Raw genomic sequence first — 22,199 nt, forward strand, 5'->3', positions numbered from 1 at the left:
ACCTTACTAAGGCCTTAGATTAGCTTTGCAAATTCGGTATATCAAGGTTTAATCAATGTATCATGGTTAAATAAATCATCACTTATTCACTGCCAGTAGAGCCCTATTTGCATTTACACCAATGAATGAATAGCTACAGAAGGTTACAAGGGGTTCTAACCACATAGCAAAACTATCATTCCTATTACATCAACAGAGAAAAAAAATTGATGTTATTGCTCTGAATATCGATGGAATTCCATCTATATTAGTATATATTCATTTTCAAAAACGAAATGGCTATAGACTGCCTTTTACATAAATTGGTCAAGATGATGATGTCTCCTTTCATAGGAAAAAAAAAGAAGGGGCAAGAAAAATCACAATTGTAACACTGAAATTAAGACGAACTGAAGCATGGGAAGAAGAAAAAAAAGGGTAGAATCACAGGTAGTCCTCAACTTACAGCCAGTTGTTTACCAATTGTTCAAAGTTACAATAGACTCACCAAAGGTATTTATGACCCAGTTCTCAGGTTACAATGGCTCCCCTTCTCCTTGTGGTCTCTTGATCATATTTTTGGTGCTTGGCAACTAGCCCACCATTTGCAGTGTACTACAGTCACATTACCAATTTACGTTTTTGCCAAAACCAGCATTTATTTCCAGTTTGAATTGCAGTAACGATCAAGTACAAAATAAAAGTCTAGTTACAGCACAAGATTAACTTGTTAATCTAAACAGGACTACCTCTGAACAGACAATTCTGATTCAGAATTTCTTTTCAACATCAAAGCTAGATGAACTCACTTTGCACAAAAATGTTCACCATTTTATCCCCAAGCTTTGTTGATTAATGTATTGAAGGAGGGGAAAGATATGTCACTGCTACAATTAGACAATTAGGAGTCAAAAATACCGGCAGATCTCAGATCTAAGAAAATAACCCAGGATATAACGGTGATATTAATCTGCCTTCTGCCCATGCCTGTTGTAAATGGCAGTAGCTTATAATTGAATCAAAACTCAAACTGTAAAATTAGCTTGGCTATAGTTTTGAAAATTCATACTTCTCGTTCGATATGTTTGTTCCCATGTATCACATGAAAGGACACAATTGACCTATTTGTGGCTCAAACATAGCTTGGGATCCGCTTTGTGCCAAGCAGAGTTCATAAACTGGTTTCACAGTCAACTTGCTACACTTTCACATAGTGTCAGTATTCAATCTGAAATCAATATCACATACTCTCTCTTGGTTTGGGCCTTAATTTTTAATTTTAAAAAAAGTGACCCAGAAACAAATCAGTGCTCATGGACCTAATTCTACAAGGATATTTAATAGTCATTCATTCACCTCTGCACATTCAGAGCAAATGTTGAGCTGCCATTGCCTAAATCTTAAAGCAGCTAGGACAAATATAATTATTTTCATTCAGGTGTGTACGAAAATGTTATTCCTCTTTTGCTGGTGAAATGTTTTCCATCAGCTGAAATGGGAGATCACAGTTCTTTTCCTTTCTCCCCTTATAAACCCATTATGCCGCAACATTCCCCTACAAAAATGATTATAAGAAAGAAGGGCAACTACTACTTTTGCCTCCAAAAGCTCCAGTAACTAGACAGACAGGTTTTGTGGTTTTCTTTGATTTTCCCTTGCATGTTCATACCATTATGTCTTGTTAAAGATAATTCTCAACTTAATGACTGCAACTGAGCCCAAATGTTCTGTTAAGCAAGACATTTCTTAAGTGAGTTTTGCCCCATTTCACAACCTTTCTTGCCACAGTTAAGTGAATCAGTGCAGTCGCTAAATTAGTAACATAGTTGCTAAATGAATCTGGTTTCTCCATTGACTTTGCTTCTCAGGTGGTCACAAAAGCTGATCACTTGTCCCCAGGACACTGCAACCGTCATAAATGCATGCCAGTTGCCAGATGTCCAAATTTTGATCAGATGACCATACGGATGCTGCAAGAGTCATGAGTGTGAAAAATGGTCATAAGTCACTTTGTTCAATCCCGCTGTAACATTGAACAGCCACTAAATGAAAGGATTAAGTCAAGGATTACCTGTCGAAGGTAGCACAAAACAGTCTTTTTTTGGTTTTGCAGTTGGCTGCAGCAATCCTGAAAGTAGCTTCATTCAATACAGCATTGTAAAGAAAGGCTTAGTACAGGGGTCCCCAAACTTAGCAACTTTAAGACTTGTGGACTTCAACTCCCAGAATTCTCCAGCCAGCTGTGTTAGATAGACTGATTAAGAAACATGTTTATTGGGCCACATTTTTCACTTTCACTAGTAAGGGTATCAATTTTAGCAATAGGTATGCTTACAGTAATAGAATTATAAATAGTTTATGGAGAAACTAAACCTATACCTACATGTATTTTTAAAAAAAAAACATCCTTAAGATGAAATTGAGGAGAAAAATGCCACCAATCAGACCTGAATAAATAGAAAACAGACTCAAACAGGAAATTTCAACCTAATGCTTGATAGAATTAAGTGGCATGGTGGCTAGATTGGAAATTGTTTTCAGCATGTTGTCTGAAGCATGTTGATCCAATAATCTGCCTTGTCCATTTGGTAAAATAGTAACACAAGGAACAATAACTTTACAGATAACAGGTGAAACTCAAAAAATTAGAATACCGTGTAAAAGTTCATTTATTTCAGTAATGCAGGTGAAACTAATATATGAGATAGACTCATTACATGCAAAGCAAGGTAGTTCAAGCCATGATTTGTCATAATCGTGATGATTATGGCTTACAGCTCATGAAAATCCCAAATCCACAATCTCAGAAAATTAGAATATTACATGCAATCAATAAAACAAGGATTGTACATAAAACAATATCGGACCTCTGAAAAGTATAAGCATGCATATGTCCTCAGTACTTGGTTTGGGCCCCTTTTGCAGCAATTACTGTCTCAATGCGGCGTGGCATGGAAGCTATCAGCCTGTGGCACTGCTGAGGTATTATGGAAGACCAGGATGCTTCGATAGCGGCCTTCAGCTCTTCTGCATTGTTTGGTCTCATGTCTCTCATCTTTCTCTTGGCAATGCCCCATAGATTCTCTATGGGGTTCAGGTCAGGCGAGTTTGCTGGCCAATCAAGCACAGTAATCCCACGGTCATTGAACCAGGTTTTGGTGCTTTGGGCAGTGTGGGCAGGTGCCAAGTCCTGCTGGAAAATGAAGTCAGCATTCTCATACACCTCGTCTGCAGAAGGAAGCATGAAGTGCTACAAAATCTCCTGGTAGACGGCTGTGTTGACCCTGGACTTAATGAAGCAGTGGACCAACACCAGCAGATGACATGGCTCCCAAAATCAACACAGACTGTGGAAACTTCACACTGGACTTCAAGACTCTTGCAGTGTGTGCCTCTCCATTCTTCCTCCAGACTCTGGGTCCTTGGTTTCCAAATGAGATGCAAAAGTTGCTCTCATCAGAAAAGAGGACTTTGGACCACTGAGCAACAGACCAGTTCCTTTTTTCTTTAGCCCAGGTAAGACGCTTCTGACGTTGTTTGTTGTTCAGGAGCAGCTTGACAAGAGGAATACGACATTTGAAGCCCATGTCCAGGATCCGTCTGTGTGTGGTGGCTCTTGATGCACTGACTCCAGCCTCAGTCCACTCCTTGTGAAAGTCCCCAACACTTTTGAATGGCCTTTTCCTGACAATCCTCTCCAGGCTGCGGTCATCCCTGCTGCTTGTGCACCTTTTTCTTCCACACTTTTCCCTTCCACATAACTTTCTATTAATGTGCTTTGATACAGCACTTTGGGAACATCCAACTTCTTTGGCAATTACCTTTTGAGGCTTTCCTTCCTTATGGAGGGTGTCAATGATGGTTTTCTGCACAACTGTCAGGTCAGCAGTCTTTCCCATGATTGTGATTCCTACTGAACCTGACTGAGAGACCATTTAAAGGCTCAGGAACCCTTTGCAGGTGTTATGGCTTAATTAGCTGATTAGAGTGGGACACTTTGAACCTAGAATATTGAACCTTTTCACAATATTCTAATTTTCTGAGATTGTGGATTTGGGGTTTTCATGAGCTGTAAGCCATAATCAGCACAATTATGACAAATCACAGCTTGAACTATCTTGCTTTGCATGTAATGAGTCTATCTCATATATTAGGTTCACCTTTTAAGTTGCATTACTGAAATAAATGAACATTTGCACGATATTCTAATTTTTCAAGTTTCACCTGTAAGTTGACTTCATTTACTGAATGAAGGAAAGGGGACACTGTCGATGTTGATGTTGATGATAGTGATGCAAACTTTTAAAAGAATGAACCACTACAGGTGGGAGATTTACATTAAGATATGGTTTTGTGTGCATCACTGGACTTGATGTTCTCTTCCAGTCTCTTCTTTGGGCAGACTATGTACAAAAACTCCCTTTTCTCTCTGCTGTCTTTTCCCTAAAGGAGATGCACCTGTGGTAGTATAGATTTGTTTCCTTTTGTTGCAAAGCTGGTGGTTGCTTCCTTCTTGGTTGTTTAGGAAGATCCATTAGGCACCATTAGGGAGGCTTCTAACTTATCCCATCTCTCCCCAGAAAAGAGTGACAGGAGTACAATTTGTCTAAAGTATGTACATATAGTTGTATAGGTTTAGGAGGAAATTTTTAAAAATACTAGGGCAATTATATTAAGCCAAAATCAAACAAACGCTATTAGGGTAGCATATTGTATAGTGTATAATTTAAATAGAAACCTGCTTATCTTTCTAAAATGGACCTTGGTGTTAAAAGAAACTTGTTTCTCTTTAAACAAATCTAAGATTTCTAACAGCCTAGGGAGTTTTGGACCAAGATTCAAATAAAGTTGATGCACACCCCTAATATATATGCATCCATATGTATTTCCTTTGTGGTTTGTTTCATTGTGTATTCAAATGAAGCAAAATTAGACTTCACAGATGAAGAAACTGATAAGAATATTCAGACATTTTCAAGAGAATGTTAACAGCACAATCCTATGCTTTCTTTTTTCCTGTTGTCATGTCCAATTCTCGGAAACAGCCTGGATAGGTCCCTGCAGTGTCCTTGGCAAGGTCTTTCAGAAGTGCTTTGCCACCGACTTCTTCCTATGGCTGAGAAAGTGGCTGCCCCAAGGTCATCCAGCTGGCTTTGTGCCTAAGGGAGGATTAAAAGTCACAGCCTGTTTCCACCTTGATACCTTAACCACTATACCAAACCGACTCTTATCTACTCTGAACTACCGGTAATACAATTAGCTAGGCTCACACATTGCACTAAGCCTTGTCTGGTTTTGGCTGATCTCAAAAGGTTAAACAGGATAGACCTACTTAGCGTATGGGTGGGAAATCAAAGGAATAGCAGGGTTGGAGCTTAGCTTGGAAATCTGGAGAATCGTCTTGGAAGAAAGCAATAACAACCAGTGCCCATTTTGTAGCCAAAACAGAGCATCTGGTCATGTGGTCCTGAGGATACACGCCTGACCAAAAGAGACTGTACATTTTATGACTTAGACTTAGAATAACTTTGTTGTCACTTAGAAGGTACACTAATTGGCATACATTAAAATGAAATTTCGTTGCATACAGCTCTCAAAGGGTCACCACCTCCATTATACACTACATAAACTTGACAGAATAAATACAAAATGATATGAATTTATAATATGAACCCATCACTATGATATTAAAACCGTGGTTCATTCCTACCATTCAGCTTTGATTTATCCAGCACACTATGGATATAAGTAAAATATGGTGTTACCTAATATGTGGACCTAGAATATAATTTATTTCAAGAAAGCCAAGTGTTTGGGTCATTGACTCAAATGTCATACACTTTTAAATAGGGCACCTCTTCTAGCACAAGCGCCACCCTGATTTTAGTAATCCATCCAATTGGAATCATGATTGTATCATGATTGCAGCATTCTTACTGTTCTCTCAGCCAGCAGGAGGTATTGAGGTGAAGAGTCAGATTGTAGCTCATGTGTAATCCCTTCCAAGAAATCCCTGACAAATACACTACTTCCATCACCTCTTAGCATTTGGGATTCAAATTTAATTGTCATTAATAAAGAATATTTGTAGCTCAGGGTTGAAATGAGGGGTCCTTGGTGCTCTCTGAGCTTGGTGGTTTTCTTGCAGAAAGCAGTGATGATGTTACCTAGTTTGGGTAATGAAATGTCTGCAAAAAAACAACCAAGCTCAGAGAGCAACAAGGACCCCCATCCTAGCTGGCTATTTATGTGTGCCTATGTGACTGCAGTGGCTCAGTGGCTAAGACGCTGAGCTTGTCACTCAGAAAGGTCAGCAGTTCGAATCCCTAGCACTGCGTAACGGAGTGAGTTCCCATTACTTGTCCCAGCTTCTGCCAACATTCGAAAGCATGTAAAAATGCAAGTAGAAAAATAGGGACCACTTGGGTGGGAAAGTAACAGCATTCCGTGCGCCTTCGGCATTTAGTCATGCTGACCACATGACCATGGAGACATCTTCAGTGATGGCTCTTCAGCTTTGTAATAGATATGGAAATGGAAAGCCCTAGAGACAGAAACAACTAGCATGTATGTGCAAGGGGAACTTTTACCTTTTACTTTTATGTGACTGAACATTAGAGAACATCTCTTTTGTGTTTGGTCCTTCAGTGAACCATTTCTCATTATGTGACTTGTGATTAAATATCAGACAAATACAATATGTAGACCAATGTCTGTCAACTTTGGCAACTTTAAAGATATGTGGACCTCAGGTTGCAAGGTTGAGAAACAGAGACGTAAACTATTCACTGGCTTATTTTGAATTGGGAGCTTAAGTATTCCCTGTGAGATCTCGTAAGTCTTCTGTATACTTCAACTATAATTTGTACACAAAAAAGGTAAGTTTTTTTTTTCTTGGAGAATATGAGAAAGAAAAGTGATGCTGTTTTTCTATGTTTAATATTTGCATCACTTTGTTTACCATAAAAGTACACACCTTGTACAAACTGAAAAACTGCACATCTAGGCTAACCGTGTTCTCTTATCTCATTCAATAAATAATGTGAAACTATTATGAATATAGTAGAGATAGTCTCAACTTACATAATTGAGCCTGGCAATTATGGTCCTAAGTCATGATAATTATAAAGTGAGTTGCCATGAGTGATGACCCGGAACAAGATACAAAGGCCACACAGCCAGTTGAGAGTTCAAACTCCCCTTTAATGCTCCAACTTTCCCCCAAACGCTCCTATGTTCATGGCAAGTCCCAGAGAAAAGCGCTCACACACACACATATATACACACACAAGTCTCTGGCTGTGAGAAGTCCAACAAAGCAAAGGAACAGGGAAATGAATCCACAAAGCAAGGAACAAGGCATAGTCCACAAAGCAAGGAAGAAGCAATGAGTCCACGAAGCAAGGAACAAGGCACTGAGTCCATGAAGTAGGGAAGAAGGCAAGCAGTCCTGCAAAAGCCAGATGTCTGCAACAGCACACAAAACTCCACTAATTCAGCGTTTGTTCCCTACAAACACCCCTCCCCACAGGGTCTCCTTAAATCTCAGTCCCAGGTGTGCCTTGTAAAGAGGCGCAGGGCGCTCTCCTTCCAAGTCATTGGTACGGCCTGTGCTGTTCCCGCCTTCTCTCCACTCTCCATGCTCAGGGAACAGGAGGCAGTCCTTGTTCATCGTCTGAACTTGATCACTCATTTCCACGGCTTGCCCTCTCTGTCATCCTGCCCCCATTCCTCCCTGGTAGCAAGCTGTCCCATTCCCGAGGGACCCTGGGCTGCCTTGTCCTGCTCTTCCCCGCATTCCTCCGAAGCTAACAAAGCTGCCTCCTCGATCTCTGTCGGCTACAGCTCTGGCTCTGGCTCTGACTCCTCCTCCTCCACAGATTCAGGTTGACAGGGGCCATGATACCATTCAACTGGACCCGGTTTTATGATCTGATTTGTGGCAGCTGTTAAGCGAATCCATTGTTCACTTTAAGCCGGTTCCTGCCAGAAACCAGAAGTAAATGCAGGTTTCCAGCAAAACTGTTGTAAATCATGGTCATGTCACCATGGGCCACTACAGACACAATTGCAGGCCTGTTGCAGAGTGCCCCAAATGCAGTCAAAAGCTGAGCACCCTAATTGGGGCCCTGATGTTGGAAATTCAAAACCACTTTGTAAGTAGTTGGGGTGAATTTTTTTTTGAATGGTCGCCAAGTAACCAATTGTAAGTCAAGACTCACTTGTACTACTATGTCTGAGTGTTCATTATAAGTTGGAGCATTTTTAAATTAAGAGTTAAATGTGCTAAAAATATTTACAGGCAAAAATGCTGTAATACTCAACCTATGCACATTGGAAGCATGTCCCACTGAATTCAGTGATAGGGAAATCACACTAATCTAAATGCACATTGTACATATTTTACTACGATGTGAATTATTACATTTATTTTATGAGGCTACCTCTTTCCATAAAAATCTAAGACCGTATCCAGTTTTGTCCATCGGTTGATCTTTATAAATGACATCTTAACATGCATATGTAGATTAACCTACAGTATACCTGAAAAGATCTGACAAATATCTGGCTAATTGTTTGAATTGAAGGGCAACAAATTCGGAATGTGGGAATGTAACTATTATGAATTCAGGAAAAAAAACCTGTCTAAAGCAAGCATGAGTTGATGCTCTATGTTGAAATACCAACATTTCCAGAAATAAACTGGGGAGGATATGTTGCCTAAAAACTCTAAAGAATTGCTGTTATTCATACCTCATGATAAAATATTTAATCATAGTTTACTGAATAAATTACAGTCAAATAATTTACACATGAGAGCACACCACCAGTGAATTAAATGTCAATTTTTGTCTCTTTATCTAACTTCAGAAGTAACCAGTCCTTCTTAGTACTTAGATGAGAAATCATTAAAAAAAATCCATGGTTGTAGACTGGACTGGGAACATGGGGGACGGACAGGGGACCTCACATAATTATAGAAAAAAGATAATGGCAAACTGTTCTATAATATTTCCAAGACGTCCATGAATAGGAGGCTTTTTTTTTTTTCAAATGAAGGCAACGGATCAAATCTGCTTAAAAAAAGAGAAACTGTAGAAGAAGAGGCTAGACTAGTTTTGTCAATCTACCATCTCTTATTTGCGCAAGTGCTTATCCAGTTCCCAAACCATCCCTTTGTGACTCCTCCTGTGATGCCTCAGAATTGGAGGATTCTGCCTGTCTTCTTCTACACCCATTCCTTGGAAAGGGAGTGGCATCCCCAAGGATTTCTGAGACCATAAAATATTTTAGAGGAATCAGCTGTGATTAAGTAGTGTTATATTTCAGAGTGATAAGGTAATCCATATTACTTCTGGGGACCTAAGAAATTAAATCAGAACCTCATGAGGATTAGGATGTCTGTGTTTTAGGTACTTTCCCACTGTGATTGTTAGGGAAGAATTAATTGAGTCCAGGGAATGTGTCTGCACAAGAAATTATTCTTAAGTTTTTTTATTTTTGTTTTGTTTTGTTGTTTTATTTTTTTGTCTTTTTTAGGACATGGAAATAGGAACTGACCTGAAAATTATTAAACTGCAATGCAAATTTCACATCACAAAAGGGTTTGCCTAAGTGATAATATAGTTACAGTAAAACAAAAACAAAAAGAAAACCTTCAAGCTTAACAGTAAAGAGGAACAAATTTGTACAACCAGAATTACTAGATTACAATTTCAATTTCAGGATCACTAACTTGTTAAGCTTTTCAAATAAAGTTATTTGATTTTTATAGGATGTTCTGTTTACGTAGAAACTGCAAGAAGATTACACAGGATGAGTATCTTTTTATTTACAAAGTTGAACATCAGTATCAGTAGTCTGTATCATCTGTACATCCAAATCTTTCCATGAGAATATGTACAGGATAAAATAATGGATAGAAGCAGCATAATTTGAAGAACTGCTTTTATAGTATCTACCACCAGCAAAATATGAAAACACGACAGCTGAATCTGATAGAAAAGAATTGACTTGATTCATAAAGATAGTTGTCCAGAACTAGAGTTCCTCGGTTCATGTTAAAACAAGTAAAAATATTTCCCTCAAGATTCAGAATTGCAGCTAAGCTTTATTCAACCAATCCACAAGTATTTGCTATCCAAATATAACAGCAGACCAGCATGTTATATAGCAGGGATGATCCATATTTATATGCAAATACTAGATGAACAAATGATGAAAAGCATTTGTAAGTGGCAAGACAAATATACCCAGAAGGGGCCAGCCTTTGCTAAGAATATCTTATTTTCATTAATATCTTTTGTAAATCAGGTCTTTTATTACTTTGTTTTCCAGGTTGTCCAACTGTCAGATTTCGAAAAAGCAGACACATCTAAACCTTCACCTTTGTTGCACTGCTCATATAACGTCTGAAATTTAAAAAGACAAGACAAATTATTAAATCTTTCCTCTTTACTTTCAAATCCCCCCCTTTTTCCCCTATGGAACATTGAGCTTAATCCTTTTTTGTCATCATCTCTAACTAAAACAAATCCTTCATAAATATTTACTCCTCTTCCCATCCAAAGTTTTATTTTTGCTTCCATTTTTCTTCAGTTCTCTCAGACACTTAGGAGATGATTTTCTGCTATTTTTTTCTAAAACTTCTGCACTAGTGGTGTGTAAATGCCAGTTCAGTATATACACGAGTATATACACAGTTCAGTATATACACTGAAAGCATATAAAGGGAGTTCCACTGTTATACACATATTGCTAATAACACAATTTGTAACACAATTTGGTGCAGGCCTTAGTTTTCTCTTGTTTTCCACTTAGCATACTTTTTTATTCTTCTGGAGGAGAAAAAGAAATAACCATCAAAGAAACCTGGTTGATGTTACAAATGCAGTAAAACATAGAAAAATAATTTTATAATAATATATAAATATATAATATAATAATATATAATATTATTATTATAATAATAAAAATCAGCAGTATCTGCTGATTTACAGTTGAATCTCATTAGTTTACATAGTCTTGGAAAGACACAAGTAACTTGAATAAAATAAATTACAGCTTCTGTTCACACATTTTCCTTATTCTTCCCAACACATATTGCAAATAATCTTCTGGAATTTATTTTGGCCATGCCAAAATATGGCAGGTTTAATAATTAATAATTTAGAGTATCTTCATACTTTCTTATAAGACTTCTCTACTATTTTAGTAAAAACATAAATTTTAATTAAAAAAATATTTAATTTTTTATTAAGACAAAGGATTAATGTATTTTTTTGCAATTATTTTCAAAAGAAATTGGAAATCATGTCCATAAATATGAGTCATTAGAAAGCCGCACATTATATATTGCTTATTTTGACCAAACTAAGTAGAAACACATTGTCTAATGAAATGTTATTTTATTTCTGTATCTAAACTCAAATAGGCATGATGAAATTTTTCTTTTTAAAAAAAAATCAGGGAAACCCATGAGAAATCAACTGGCTACTTCCACATTTATAAACTTGTTCATTTAAAAGAGCTTACTTGATATTTCAAAACACACTTAATGAATGAGGTGGAATTCAAGACATTCAGGAATATATGGAATTCAAGACATTCAGGAATTTAACTCTACTCATAATATTGATCCCCTCAAAATTAGAACATAAATTGTAAATACTCCTCCCCCAAGTGACAATTTCTTGGAATAAAATTAAAAGTTTCTCCAATTGTCCACAGCTCATTTTATCTTTTCTTGCTGTGTTGCACTGGTGGGAAAGGAGGACTCTTTTAGGGTCTTCTGTACAAATTCAGGCATTGGCCAGGGCCCAAAGAGTCCCTGGTCGGGGCATGAAAAAAGCCCTGGCAGCACCAGTGTGAAAGGTGGCGCAAAGGCTCCCCCAGTACAGTAGTGGCACACAGTGTGGCAGTGGAAAGGGCTGGGAGGTGGGAGCAACTGGACAATAGGTGATCATAAATACAGGTAGGCCCAAGTAAACCTGAATTTTGTTCATGTGACCATGAAAGTAATGAAACTGCCAGAAATGTGAGGACTGATGATAAGTCTTTGTTTAGCATTGTTGTAATTTTGAACAGTTGCTGAATAAACAGATACTAAGCAAGGACTACTTGCGTAGAAGAGCGTCCCATTTCACCTAACTCAAACTATTGATTATTGTCTACTTTATAAGAGCCTCAATTTCATCAACAACATAATTCCTTATTATTTACTTACTAACTCTTGAAACTATTTATTACACATTCACCATTCAGTGAGCCTATTTCTCTCTCTCCTGAAGAAACTCTGAGTGACAAATTCATTTCATTTTAATTATACTACCAGTGATGTTACTTATTTACTTACTCTAGCAGCTTTAGAAATAGAGTTAGGAGAATTCAAGCCAATCAGTTGACCAAGAATACGCTTCATTTCTTCTGATGTTCCTTTTGCATTTTGATGTCCTAGGAGAATTTAAAATTAAATTTTGTTTGAGATGTATGCCCTATGATTTGATTTTAAGCTGTTTGAAAATTTTGGTACATAGCATTTGGTAAACTGACTTAAGGTATACATACATACATACATACATACATACATACATACATACATCTGCAAATATTTTTAAATCACTTTTAAATTTTAGTAAAATAAACACAATAATAATATCTATTAAAAAAGTTGAATTACCTATTTGTGAATTGGACTGTATATGTACATAAGGATGAATCAAAAGTTCAGAGATAGATATTCTTTGCTTAGGATTCCTAATTAAACAATTCTGGGGGGAAAAGACATAAAGATAGGAAATAATTGAAAATGGAACCAATCATGCTAAAGGATATATACATAAATTCAAGAAATATGAAATCAAGAAACCTATTGTGCCTCCCATATTCTGGGATATTTAAACATAATTAAAATAATGACTTGGAAAATTATCTCTAAAGCAGAACTCAGAGCATGAAATCATTATAAAAAAGAGATACAAAATATTACCTTTAAGACATCCAGAAGATCCTTTTCTGCAATGTCAGGAAACATTATCTCATAATTAGGGTCAATTATGGCATGAATTTTTGTTATATTGTTTGTTATGTTCTGAAATGGAGTTTTTCCATAAGTCATGCAATATAAAATACAGCCCAATGACCACACATCACTTTTTGGGCTAATCTAAAAAGTAGAAAGAAAAATGGGATCACTCAATCACACCATTATTTTGACATTCTTAACATAACCGTATCTGATCTAACTGATTATGCAGTAAGGGGGAACCATTTATTTTATACGATCATACATTGTGATTCTGCATACCACCAAAGTGATGTATATTAACATCTGTACATGTCATTAATTCACAGTCAAATCAATGAAAGTGAAAGATAATTAACCAAAAATAAACCCTGTTTTCAAGGTAAACAATCTAAGTGGCATTAACAGATCAAGTTTTTAGGAATATGATAAAGGAATGCTAAAAATTTGCATCCATGAAATCACAAATTAAATACCAAAGTGGCCGCATTTAAATCTATGTAATTGTATGATCAAACCTCCTTAACAGATTTAGCTGAATTTCAGGGATGACAAAGAATAGGTGAGAGGAGGCAGAGAAAACTGGGCCAGGAAAGCAGAACATCACACTTTAGGAAGTGGTTCTAAATAACTGCAGCAGCAACAGCACAGCATGATGTGAAATCACATGGAGGTGGCAGTAGTTCTACATCATGCAACTTGCCTAGGTATCAGTAGAAATGTACAGTAAAGATAAGGCCAGGGTGAAGAAATCAGGCACTATCACCCCAATTTTATTTTTGTACTTGAAAACAATATTGTTTGAAGTTGCTGCGAGCTAAATTTTGGCATCAAGGAGCAAATAGTTCGAAACAAACATTGGAGGGGGAGGAGTCCCTGTCAATCTTCCTGACATCAAGAAGCAAAGGCAGTTCACTATAGAAGGCCAGGCATGAAAGAACATAAATATGGGGACAAAAGAACGCAATGGCTAATGCCACCCATTGCGCTAACCCAAGGTCAGCGGGTGACAAGTTATATACTCTCAGATGCAGATTACATAAGGTCATCATTTGCATAATATTTCAACACAGATGTAATCACTTTGAGGTCTTCAACTTGCTGTCGATGCCTATGGGAATAATGCCCCTTCCTCTCTAAGCAAGTTATCTTCTACTGTGTTTCTCCAACAATACTGCCCACCCCAAAACGAAGGCCCAGCACTGTTTTGTGCCCATGCAGTTAAATTAAGGCCTGCCCCCAAAATTTGGGCCTATTTAAGCACATGCCACCTCCCCTCCCCCTTCGCTTTCTCTCACACACACAAGAAAAGCGAGCAAGAAGGGGAGAAGGGGGGAGGCACTTTTGAACACATCCAGAATTTTTCACGTTGTCATGATCATCCCCTGCCGTGTGTGTGTGTGTGTGTGTGTGTGTGTGTGTGTGTGTGTGTGTGTAGGGGGGTGTTTCTGGCAGAGATTAGGGAAAAAGGGGGGTGGGTTGGAAGAGATTTTCCCCATGAGAATGGGGAATGCAATGCTTGTAGGGTGTGATTTATACAGGCTGCCTCTCCTGTTATCTCTTCAGCCTTGGGGAAACTTGTGGGAAAAGGTTAGGTTCGCTAAGATTCCATGGTGGATTTTTGACTTTTCCCAATTCGCTTGCTGAGGAGGGGGGTGTGTGTCCATTCTCCTCTAGCCTCTGCCTTTTCTCTTTGGCTCACAGCTTCCAGAGTTTTCCCAGTCTCCAAATACACACACGTTGGGGGGGGGGGGGGCTTCCATCCAATGCAGTGTCTCTGTATTAATTATTGTAATTCTCATGGGGAAAATCTCTTCCAATCCACCCCCTTTTTCCTAATCTGTACCAGAAACACACACCCCCTACACACACACACACACATCCATGGCAGGGGGCTGATCATGACAACATGAAAAGTTCTGGACATGTTCAAAAGTGCCTTCTCCCTTTCTTTTTCTTACTCGCTTTGGATGAGCGACAACTGTGGCAGGGAAAGCAGGGATCGAAAGAAGCGGCGTGGTGGACGGGCTTTCCAGAGTGGACGATGGCAGGCTACAGGTAGGCAAGCAAGGATGCGTGTGAGGTGCTCCTTACGGCCGCTAAAGAAGCGGCCCATTGGAGAGGCACGGGTGCGTGCCTAGCCTTATTTTCTGAGAAACACGGTATTAATATTAAATTTCTGCCTGCTTGCAAGATGCTTCTTATTTTAGTAAGCTGCCTTCCACTTGCCTAATATCCACCTAATGTAGCAAAGCATGGAGATGGTCATGCTTCTTTTTTAAGGAATCCATTCAAAAGTTAATGCAACTCTTAAAGCCACAGCAAACCTTTTTTTTCTTAGCTCCTGTGGAAGCCTGAAATAGTTGGGCTGCTTTTAGTACTTTTATAGGACAGAAGAAAAGTGCTGCAGGTGTGCAAGGTCCAACTCACTTCTAAATCATTCTTTAAAGCAGTGGTTGCCAACCAGTGGGCCGGGGACCACTGGTGGTCTGCCAGAAAATTTTGGTGGTCCGCAGAGAAATGTCACCCCCCCCCCCCAAAGCAATTAATCCAGGCTGCGCAGGAACACAAGGCTGCGCTCCCCACATGGCCTGCAGGAACACAAGGCTTGCATCGCTTGCGTTGCAAACAACACGAAGTTGTGAGGGGAGGGGGATAGGGAGGAACTTGCCCCATTCACCCCACGCTCCTCACCTGGCCGCTGGGCTGCTTCTTTCCGCTTCTTTCTTCTTCTCCTTTTGGCTGCACACAAGGAAAGCGGCAAAAGTCTTTCTTTCTGTCACCCAAACTCCACCAGAAATGAGTCTTTGGGACCCTGCAAGACTCATTTCTGGCGGAGTTTGGGGGAGAAAAAGAAAGACTTCTGCTGTTTTCCTTGCATGAAGCCAAAAGTCTCTCTCTCTCTCTTGCCTGGAGACAGTATCCTGTGATCCCAAATAACGAATGATCAATTGATAGGAAAACAGGGTGGGGAATTTTCCTGCAGACTTTTGTTGGGATTTTCCCAGGGTCTCTGGTCCACGGGATTTAAAATTATCAGTTTGGTGGTCCCTGAGGTTGGCAACCCCTGCTTTAAAGAATGCACAACCCTCACAATTTTGTGCTGCATAAATAAATCCCATGGGTTTCAATCAGCAACTGGCCACATTTAAGATGAACTTTTTCTTCCATTTTGTTTCAGAAGGAAAGTTGATAGGAAAAAGGAGTTTGCCTCAGCTTTCTTCTCCAGCTGCTTTATAATTTATTTCTATCTCCTTGTTCAAATAAAGTTTGCTCCAATTTAGAAAACAATAACATTTTATCGTTTGAACTATAGGAAGAATATATTACCTTTGATCTTGACTTGCCATTTTCTGCACAGGAAGACATATCTTTGATCGCCTCTGGTGGCATGTAATTCATGGTGCCAACCTTTTAACATAAAAAATAGGATTATGTAAATTTAAATAATAGTTGCATTTAAGACTTCTATAACTGATTTAAAATTTAAATTATGTTAGAGATTTAACATAACAAAACTTTTTGGGTTTTGAGAATACTCCAAATCCATGCTACAAATCAAACCTTTCCCCCCTCAAATAGCATGAGAATTTAGCAATTTAATCCCAAAGATCTTACAGGCTTTTGAATGTCTTACTGAACATTTCAATAGAAGTCCGACACCTCATAAGAATTTGGCCATTTTAAGTCTAATATATGTTTGGGGATGCTACGTAACTATACCCTGCTCTAATATATTTTACATCAAGTCAGGAATCCCTGATAATGTATACTAATATTAACCATGCTAAAGGATAATTAGGTTCTTTGGTTAAGAATTCGAATAAAATTAAAATCCTAATATACTTTAGAATCAGTAATAACTACACTAATTTAGCTACTGTCATAACAAGAGAAACTTGTTTTACTGAAAAACCAATGTAGTCATACAACCCATTCACGGTTGCTTAACCTTAGTTTAAAAGTAGAACAGTTCTACAAATAACAGCACAATGTGTTAGCTTTTTAACCATATTGCAGTGATGGGGCAGCAGATACTCCACTTTTAAACCTAAAGGTGGCCATTTAAATATTAAACTCGTTGGATTCTAGCTTCTCATCAGCTTTAATCAGAATAGCCATCCACAGAATAATGAGAGCTAAAGCCACATCTAGAGACCAGACTATTGTTTTATCAATATTTTTAAAACCTCTTAGACAGATGTTTAATACACTTCATAGTCCTATACATTTACGTATATAGGATTCTCCTGAAAGTTTTCAGCAACAAAGTGAAATAATTGGAACTGTAATAGCTAGGACAATTCACTTTTCTCTCTCATTAGAGGTCATTATGAATCTTTCAACCATAATCATTGGAAAAATAAGATTTGACTCTGTCCAAGCATACCAAGGAAGAAAGTAAATGAAACACATAAATGCAATGTGCATGTTGCTGAATGTTTCCTGATTACAACATGTTCTTATGATACTCCATTATCAAACAACAGGCAATTATTTAAGATAATTGCTTCTTTTATGTTTAGTCATTCACAATTGTCTCACCTGGGAATCTTTAACAATGCTAGTCACATCTGGCTGCATCTGGTTTGCAATGCCAAAATCTATTAGTTTCAGCATTCCATCTACTAATAGAAAGTTTGCTGGTTTCAGATCACTATGAACAATACCTGTAAATTAAAATTTGTTCAATTAATTCAAAGTGTGTCAAGAATGATTATTTACCCACATATTAAAACACAAGGTAGAAAAAAAAATCAAAATCCTATGTAAAGTATCTAGGTAATCAGGAGTGGAGGGTTTTTGTGTCCTTGATATCACTGGATCTTTTCAGCTATATGATATTGTAGAACAACTGATTTAGAAAACTGTCTGGAGACACATGTGCAATTTTGAATTATATTTTTCCCCCGAGTTTGCCCACTGCATAAATGACCACATTCCAACATGCCATCTTCTCTATTGATTGCCTCTGAAAACATCTGGAATCCTCAAGTAGTACAGAATATTTCTATTACAATGTGTAATTCCTGCCTTTTATTTTTAGAATTTTAAATAGTCTGTAATTGGAATCTAGCTACTTGAAAGACTGTCTCTGTCTATTTCAACCTGTCCATCACTTAAGATTCATTGCTATGAACTACTTCTCCATGCCGATGTCTTTAGAGGCCGCTGATAGCAATTCATAAGAAAGCAATTTTGATGGCCTCATCCTGAAGTGGAATTTGCTGCCTCAAGAGCCTATAATCAGCTTCCTTCCTCCTTTGGTTTCTGTGAAAATCGGATTGATTTTAAAAGGGAACTAAAAGCCTTTGGAGTGGCTGGTTGGTGTAAAGTCTGTAAAGTTTTTTTCCACCCAAATCTTATTTAGCTGACAATTCTAATTAAAACAGCTCTTTACATTATTATGGATATATAAATATTTTGCCCGATCCAAGGCATTATTTTAAATGTACTGTTATTGTGATGGTTGTTTTAGTGTTAATATTTGCTGAGTAGGTTGCTGTTAACTTCTAAAATAATTTTATGGGATTGATTTGTAACTATTGAGGGAAATGCTGTTTGGTCTGGTTTTGTACTACCCTTTGGTAAATAATAATAATTAATACAATTAATTATATTAATTATGAAGTTTATAAAAACAATAATAATGTATTTAGCAATAGCACTAATATACCGCTTCACAGTGCTTTACAGCCCTCTCAAAGTGGTTTATTACAGAGTCAGCCTATTGCCTCCAACAATCTGGCTTCACATTTTGCCCACCTCAGAAGGATGGAAGGCTGAGTCAACCTTAAGCCTGGTGGGATTCGGTCAACCTTAAGCCTGGTGGGATTCGATCTGCCAAATTGCAGTAGTAGCAGCTTGCAGTACTGCACTCTAACCACTGCGCCACCGAGGCTAATTTGCTTATTTAATGACCATTAGTTTTGTTTTTTCCCTTTTTACTTGCTGTACATATGTTTAAATTATTTTAAATAGAATGTGTACGCTAATTTGTAAGGTACACTGCTTTTTTATGGGAAAATGTGTATGAAAGCTTCTTAAATACAGGTAGTCCTTGACTTACAACAGTTTGTTTAGTGAACGTTTGAAGTTACAATAGCACTGAAAAAAGTTACTTAGGATCATTTCAGCATCCCCAGGGTCACACGCTTTACATTCAGATGCTTGACAACTGGTTCGTATTTATGACGGTGACCATGTCCCAGAGTCATGTGATCCCTTTTGCGACCTTCTGACAAGCAACGTCAATGGGGAATCCAGATTCACTTAACAATCGTGTTACTAACGTAACAACTGCAGTGATGCACTTCACAACTGTGGCAAGAAAAGTTGTAAAATGGGGCAAAACTCCATAAATTGCTCACTTAGCAACATAAATTCTGGGCTCAATTGTAGCCGTAAGTCAAAGGCTACCTGTATCTTAATACCTAGTTCAATTGTAGAATAGAACAATAGCATTTTAAGCACTAAGCAGCTGAGGAGGTTGCTGACTGAGAAATATTTCACACCTGACCTACACCTGCTTTTGGTATTGTTTAAATTATTGTGTCAACAGCAATATGTAGCCTGACCGTTCACACATAGCCAGAGGAAAACAACTTTATAGCAAATCTGGCTATTCTCAAAGCAAGATTCCAAGTTTCCCATCCAAAATAAGGCCACCTACCTTATTCTTTAGCTCAATTTGGAAAAGAAGCACATAAATTAAATTAAATTTCGCTACAGGCCTTTTTTTGATAGCAGCAGTCACTGAATTCTTTTGTAAGGGCTTCCGAGGCTTTCTAGAGTAAAATTACTTATTAGAAATGTGTGTAAGTATATAAGTAATTTGTATCAGGGCTGTTAGAAAAACATGTGCTATCCTCAATGTGTATGTGTATAAATATATCTAACTGAAATGTAGCATTATTTAATATTTAATAATATATTTTTACAATTTTTATTTTTTTTTCTCACAACTACCTCTGTGAAACCCTTTTTTGTAATCAGAGAAGAGTATGAATTGCTTTTCAGGCAAAATTTCATTCCCATATGGTGACAAACTATTCTTTCTCCCTTCATCTTCTCAGGTAGGATACTGTAGTTTGTTGAAGTGCCTCAAACCCTCCAAGAAACATCTTTATTCTTAATCATCACTTTTCTTTGTTTGCATAGATGAATATTAATGACTAACAATAAATTACAGTACTTTCTTTTATATCTGTCTTTATCTTAAACCCTGGATGGGCAATCTTTTTCATGATAGTACCCAACAATGCCTTTGTAACTAAGGCAAAGTTACAAATATCATACATGTGAGTGAAAGTGGGCTTAACAGGAATTTTTCTTTTTAGAAACTTTTTGAATGTGCGCTTTACTCCTGCCATATCATGCATCTATTGTCTTGCTGTTTTATTTTCTCTGGCTATTCAGTTGTACTATTCTAACTGTATTCCTTACACTTGTTCCTGAAACTATTCTAAAGAACAGAGTCCAGACATACAAACAGTAATTACCATGTTGGTGAATTGTATGCACAGCTTCCAGCATGTTTTTCCAGTAACTTTTCCGTTCCCATGGATTAATTGTCTTTTTCTTTTTAAGCCAGCTATTAAGATCAATATTTCCACATTCCATCACCAGATAGACATTCTTCTCACTGATTTCACTAAAATAACACAGTTGCAAAAATAAAAGTTAATCTAAGCGTGCATGGGGAGGCAGAAAGAGGGATTAAACTGATTTTACAAAAGCGTTTACTTACTAGTCATAAAGTCGGATGATCTTATCGCTATGCTGCTGAAGATTGTTTAAGTGAGCAATCTCATTTTTATAGCTTTCTATGATCTGTTGATCTGCTTCTTCTAGATTAACATGTTTGATGGCAAAAAGCTGTTTCTTTTCATCAAGTACTTGAAATACCTTTAAAATCCAATTAAAAAATAAAGATTATTTTTAATATATTGCTATATTTATTCAATATCATTTTATTTTGGACAGATACATAACTTTACTGTGATCATTAACCAGCACAAGGCTATGAATTTCAACATACTGTATAACCAAAAATACTCTATATTTAAAAAACCAACAAACAGAATCCTCAATCATGTATGAAATAATAAATACAACAGGCTTGGCTGAGGTTCATTTTCCATTTAATACATTATATTAAAGCCAATGAACCAGTGTTTTATTTTTCACTGCTTCGCCACTATCTACAATCTTGTTTTGAGTTCTTTTTTTAAGAGCCTTTAAACAGTATATGATTATTCCTGCATTACTTTCAAAGTCTCAAAACTAACTTATTTATGGCATTAAATATATGCATTCTTATCACTAGGAGGGAGAGTCAAGTATTTATCACTGACTCAAGATTATCCACATATTTGCCTATTTCTACCGACTGGAACAACGTTAAGGAGAATTAATACCAGTATGTATAACCATTTAGCATTGTTATTGTTGGTTTAAATGCATTTGCTGAAAAAGTATGTCAATTTTTTAATTAAAGTATGAATGTACTTTTCAACCAGTTTTTTTTTATCAATTTATCTATTTAGAGATCTGAACTTTTTGAGCTCTAAGAAAAAAGTAAAATTCTAGATTAACTTTGGCTGATGGTAACAGTTTTTGGATTAAAATACTTTTCAATGACTCACACCTAATAAACTCATAATTGGATGTGTTTCATATGATGTGTTCCAAATAAGCTAGCTTTGAAGGCTGGCCAGAAGTTCCATCTGGTATAGAACCCAGCTAGTAAGCTATTAAGGGTGTGTGTGTAGATAAATAGCATTATGTATGAGTTTGATGATAGAATTTGTATATAGAAATCTCAGCCATTGAAATTTCATAGAGTAATTAGCCTTGCGTACACAGGACTGAAGTTTCAGGACTACATCCAGTGTTATGGTTGTTATGGTATGGTCATATTTGGGGCTTTTGTTGATATATACTACCTGTGCATACTCTTAACTGGAGTAGAGGAGTCCAAACCATGCTTTCTAAAATAGATCTGGCATTTTTTCAAGGAAGTTATGAGCTGCTAGAATTGTCTACTCTGTGGTTAGAAGTATATAATCAAATATAAAAATATATTTTCATGGCTATACACAAGAAGCAAGTATCCTTACAACAGAATATTTTAGTACCAAGAATAGTTACTATTTGTTTTCAAATAACAGATAAAATAAGCCCGCAGTTCCAA

The 22,199-nt window shown here is 37.2% G+C and overlaps 1 protein-coding gene across 2 annotated transcripts in view; it reads right to left on the reverse strand.

Moving 5' to 3' along the window:
* Window positions 1–9,517: 9,517 nt before the first annotated feature.
* TTK (TTK protein kinase) overlaps window positions 9,518–22,199 on the reverse strand; it is a 45,335-nt gene continuing 32,653 nt past the window's right edge. For both annotated transcript variants that reach the window (XM_087944278.1, XM_087944283.1), the window contains 8 exons: window positions 20,754–20,911; window positions 20,506–20,657; window positions 17,549–17,673; window positions 16,334–16,414; window positions 12,968–13,144; window positions 12,659–12,749; window positions 12,335–12,432; window positions 9,518–10,391 (listed from right to left, as the gene is read on the reverse strand). In XM_087944278.1, coding sequence (XP_087800404.1) covers window positions 10,302–10,391; window positions 12,335–12,432; window positions 12,659–12,749; window positions 12,968–13,144; window positions 16,334–16,414; window positions 17,549–17,673; window positions 20,506–20,657; window positions 20,754–20,911 — 972 coding nt within the window. In that variant the 3' untranslated portion in view covers window positions 9,518–10,301. The remainder of the gene's footprint in view (window positions 10,392–12,334; window positions 12,433–12,658; window positions 12,750–12,967; window positions 13,145–16,333; window positions 16,415–17,548; window positions 17,674–20,505; window positions 20,658–20,753; window positions 20,912–22,199) is intronic.

The sequence above is a fragment of the Notechis scutatus genome, chromosome 1 (assembly GCF_049901735.1).
Source record: "Notechis scutatus isolate UNSWTSFEM ecotype Mainland chromosome 1, rNotScu1.2, whole genome shotgun sequence".
Lineage (NCBI taxonomy): Eukaryota > Metazoa > Chordata > Lepidosauria > Squamata > Elapidae > Notechis > Notechis scutatus.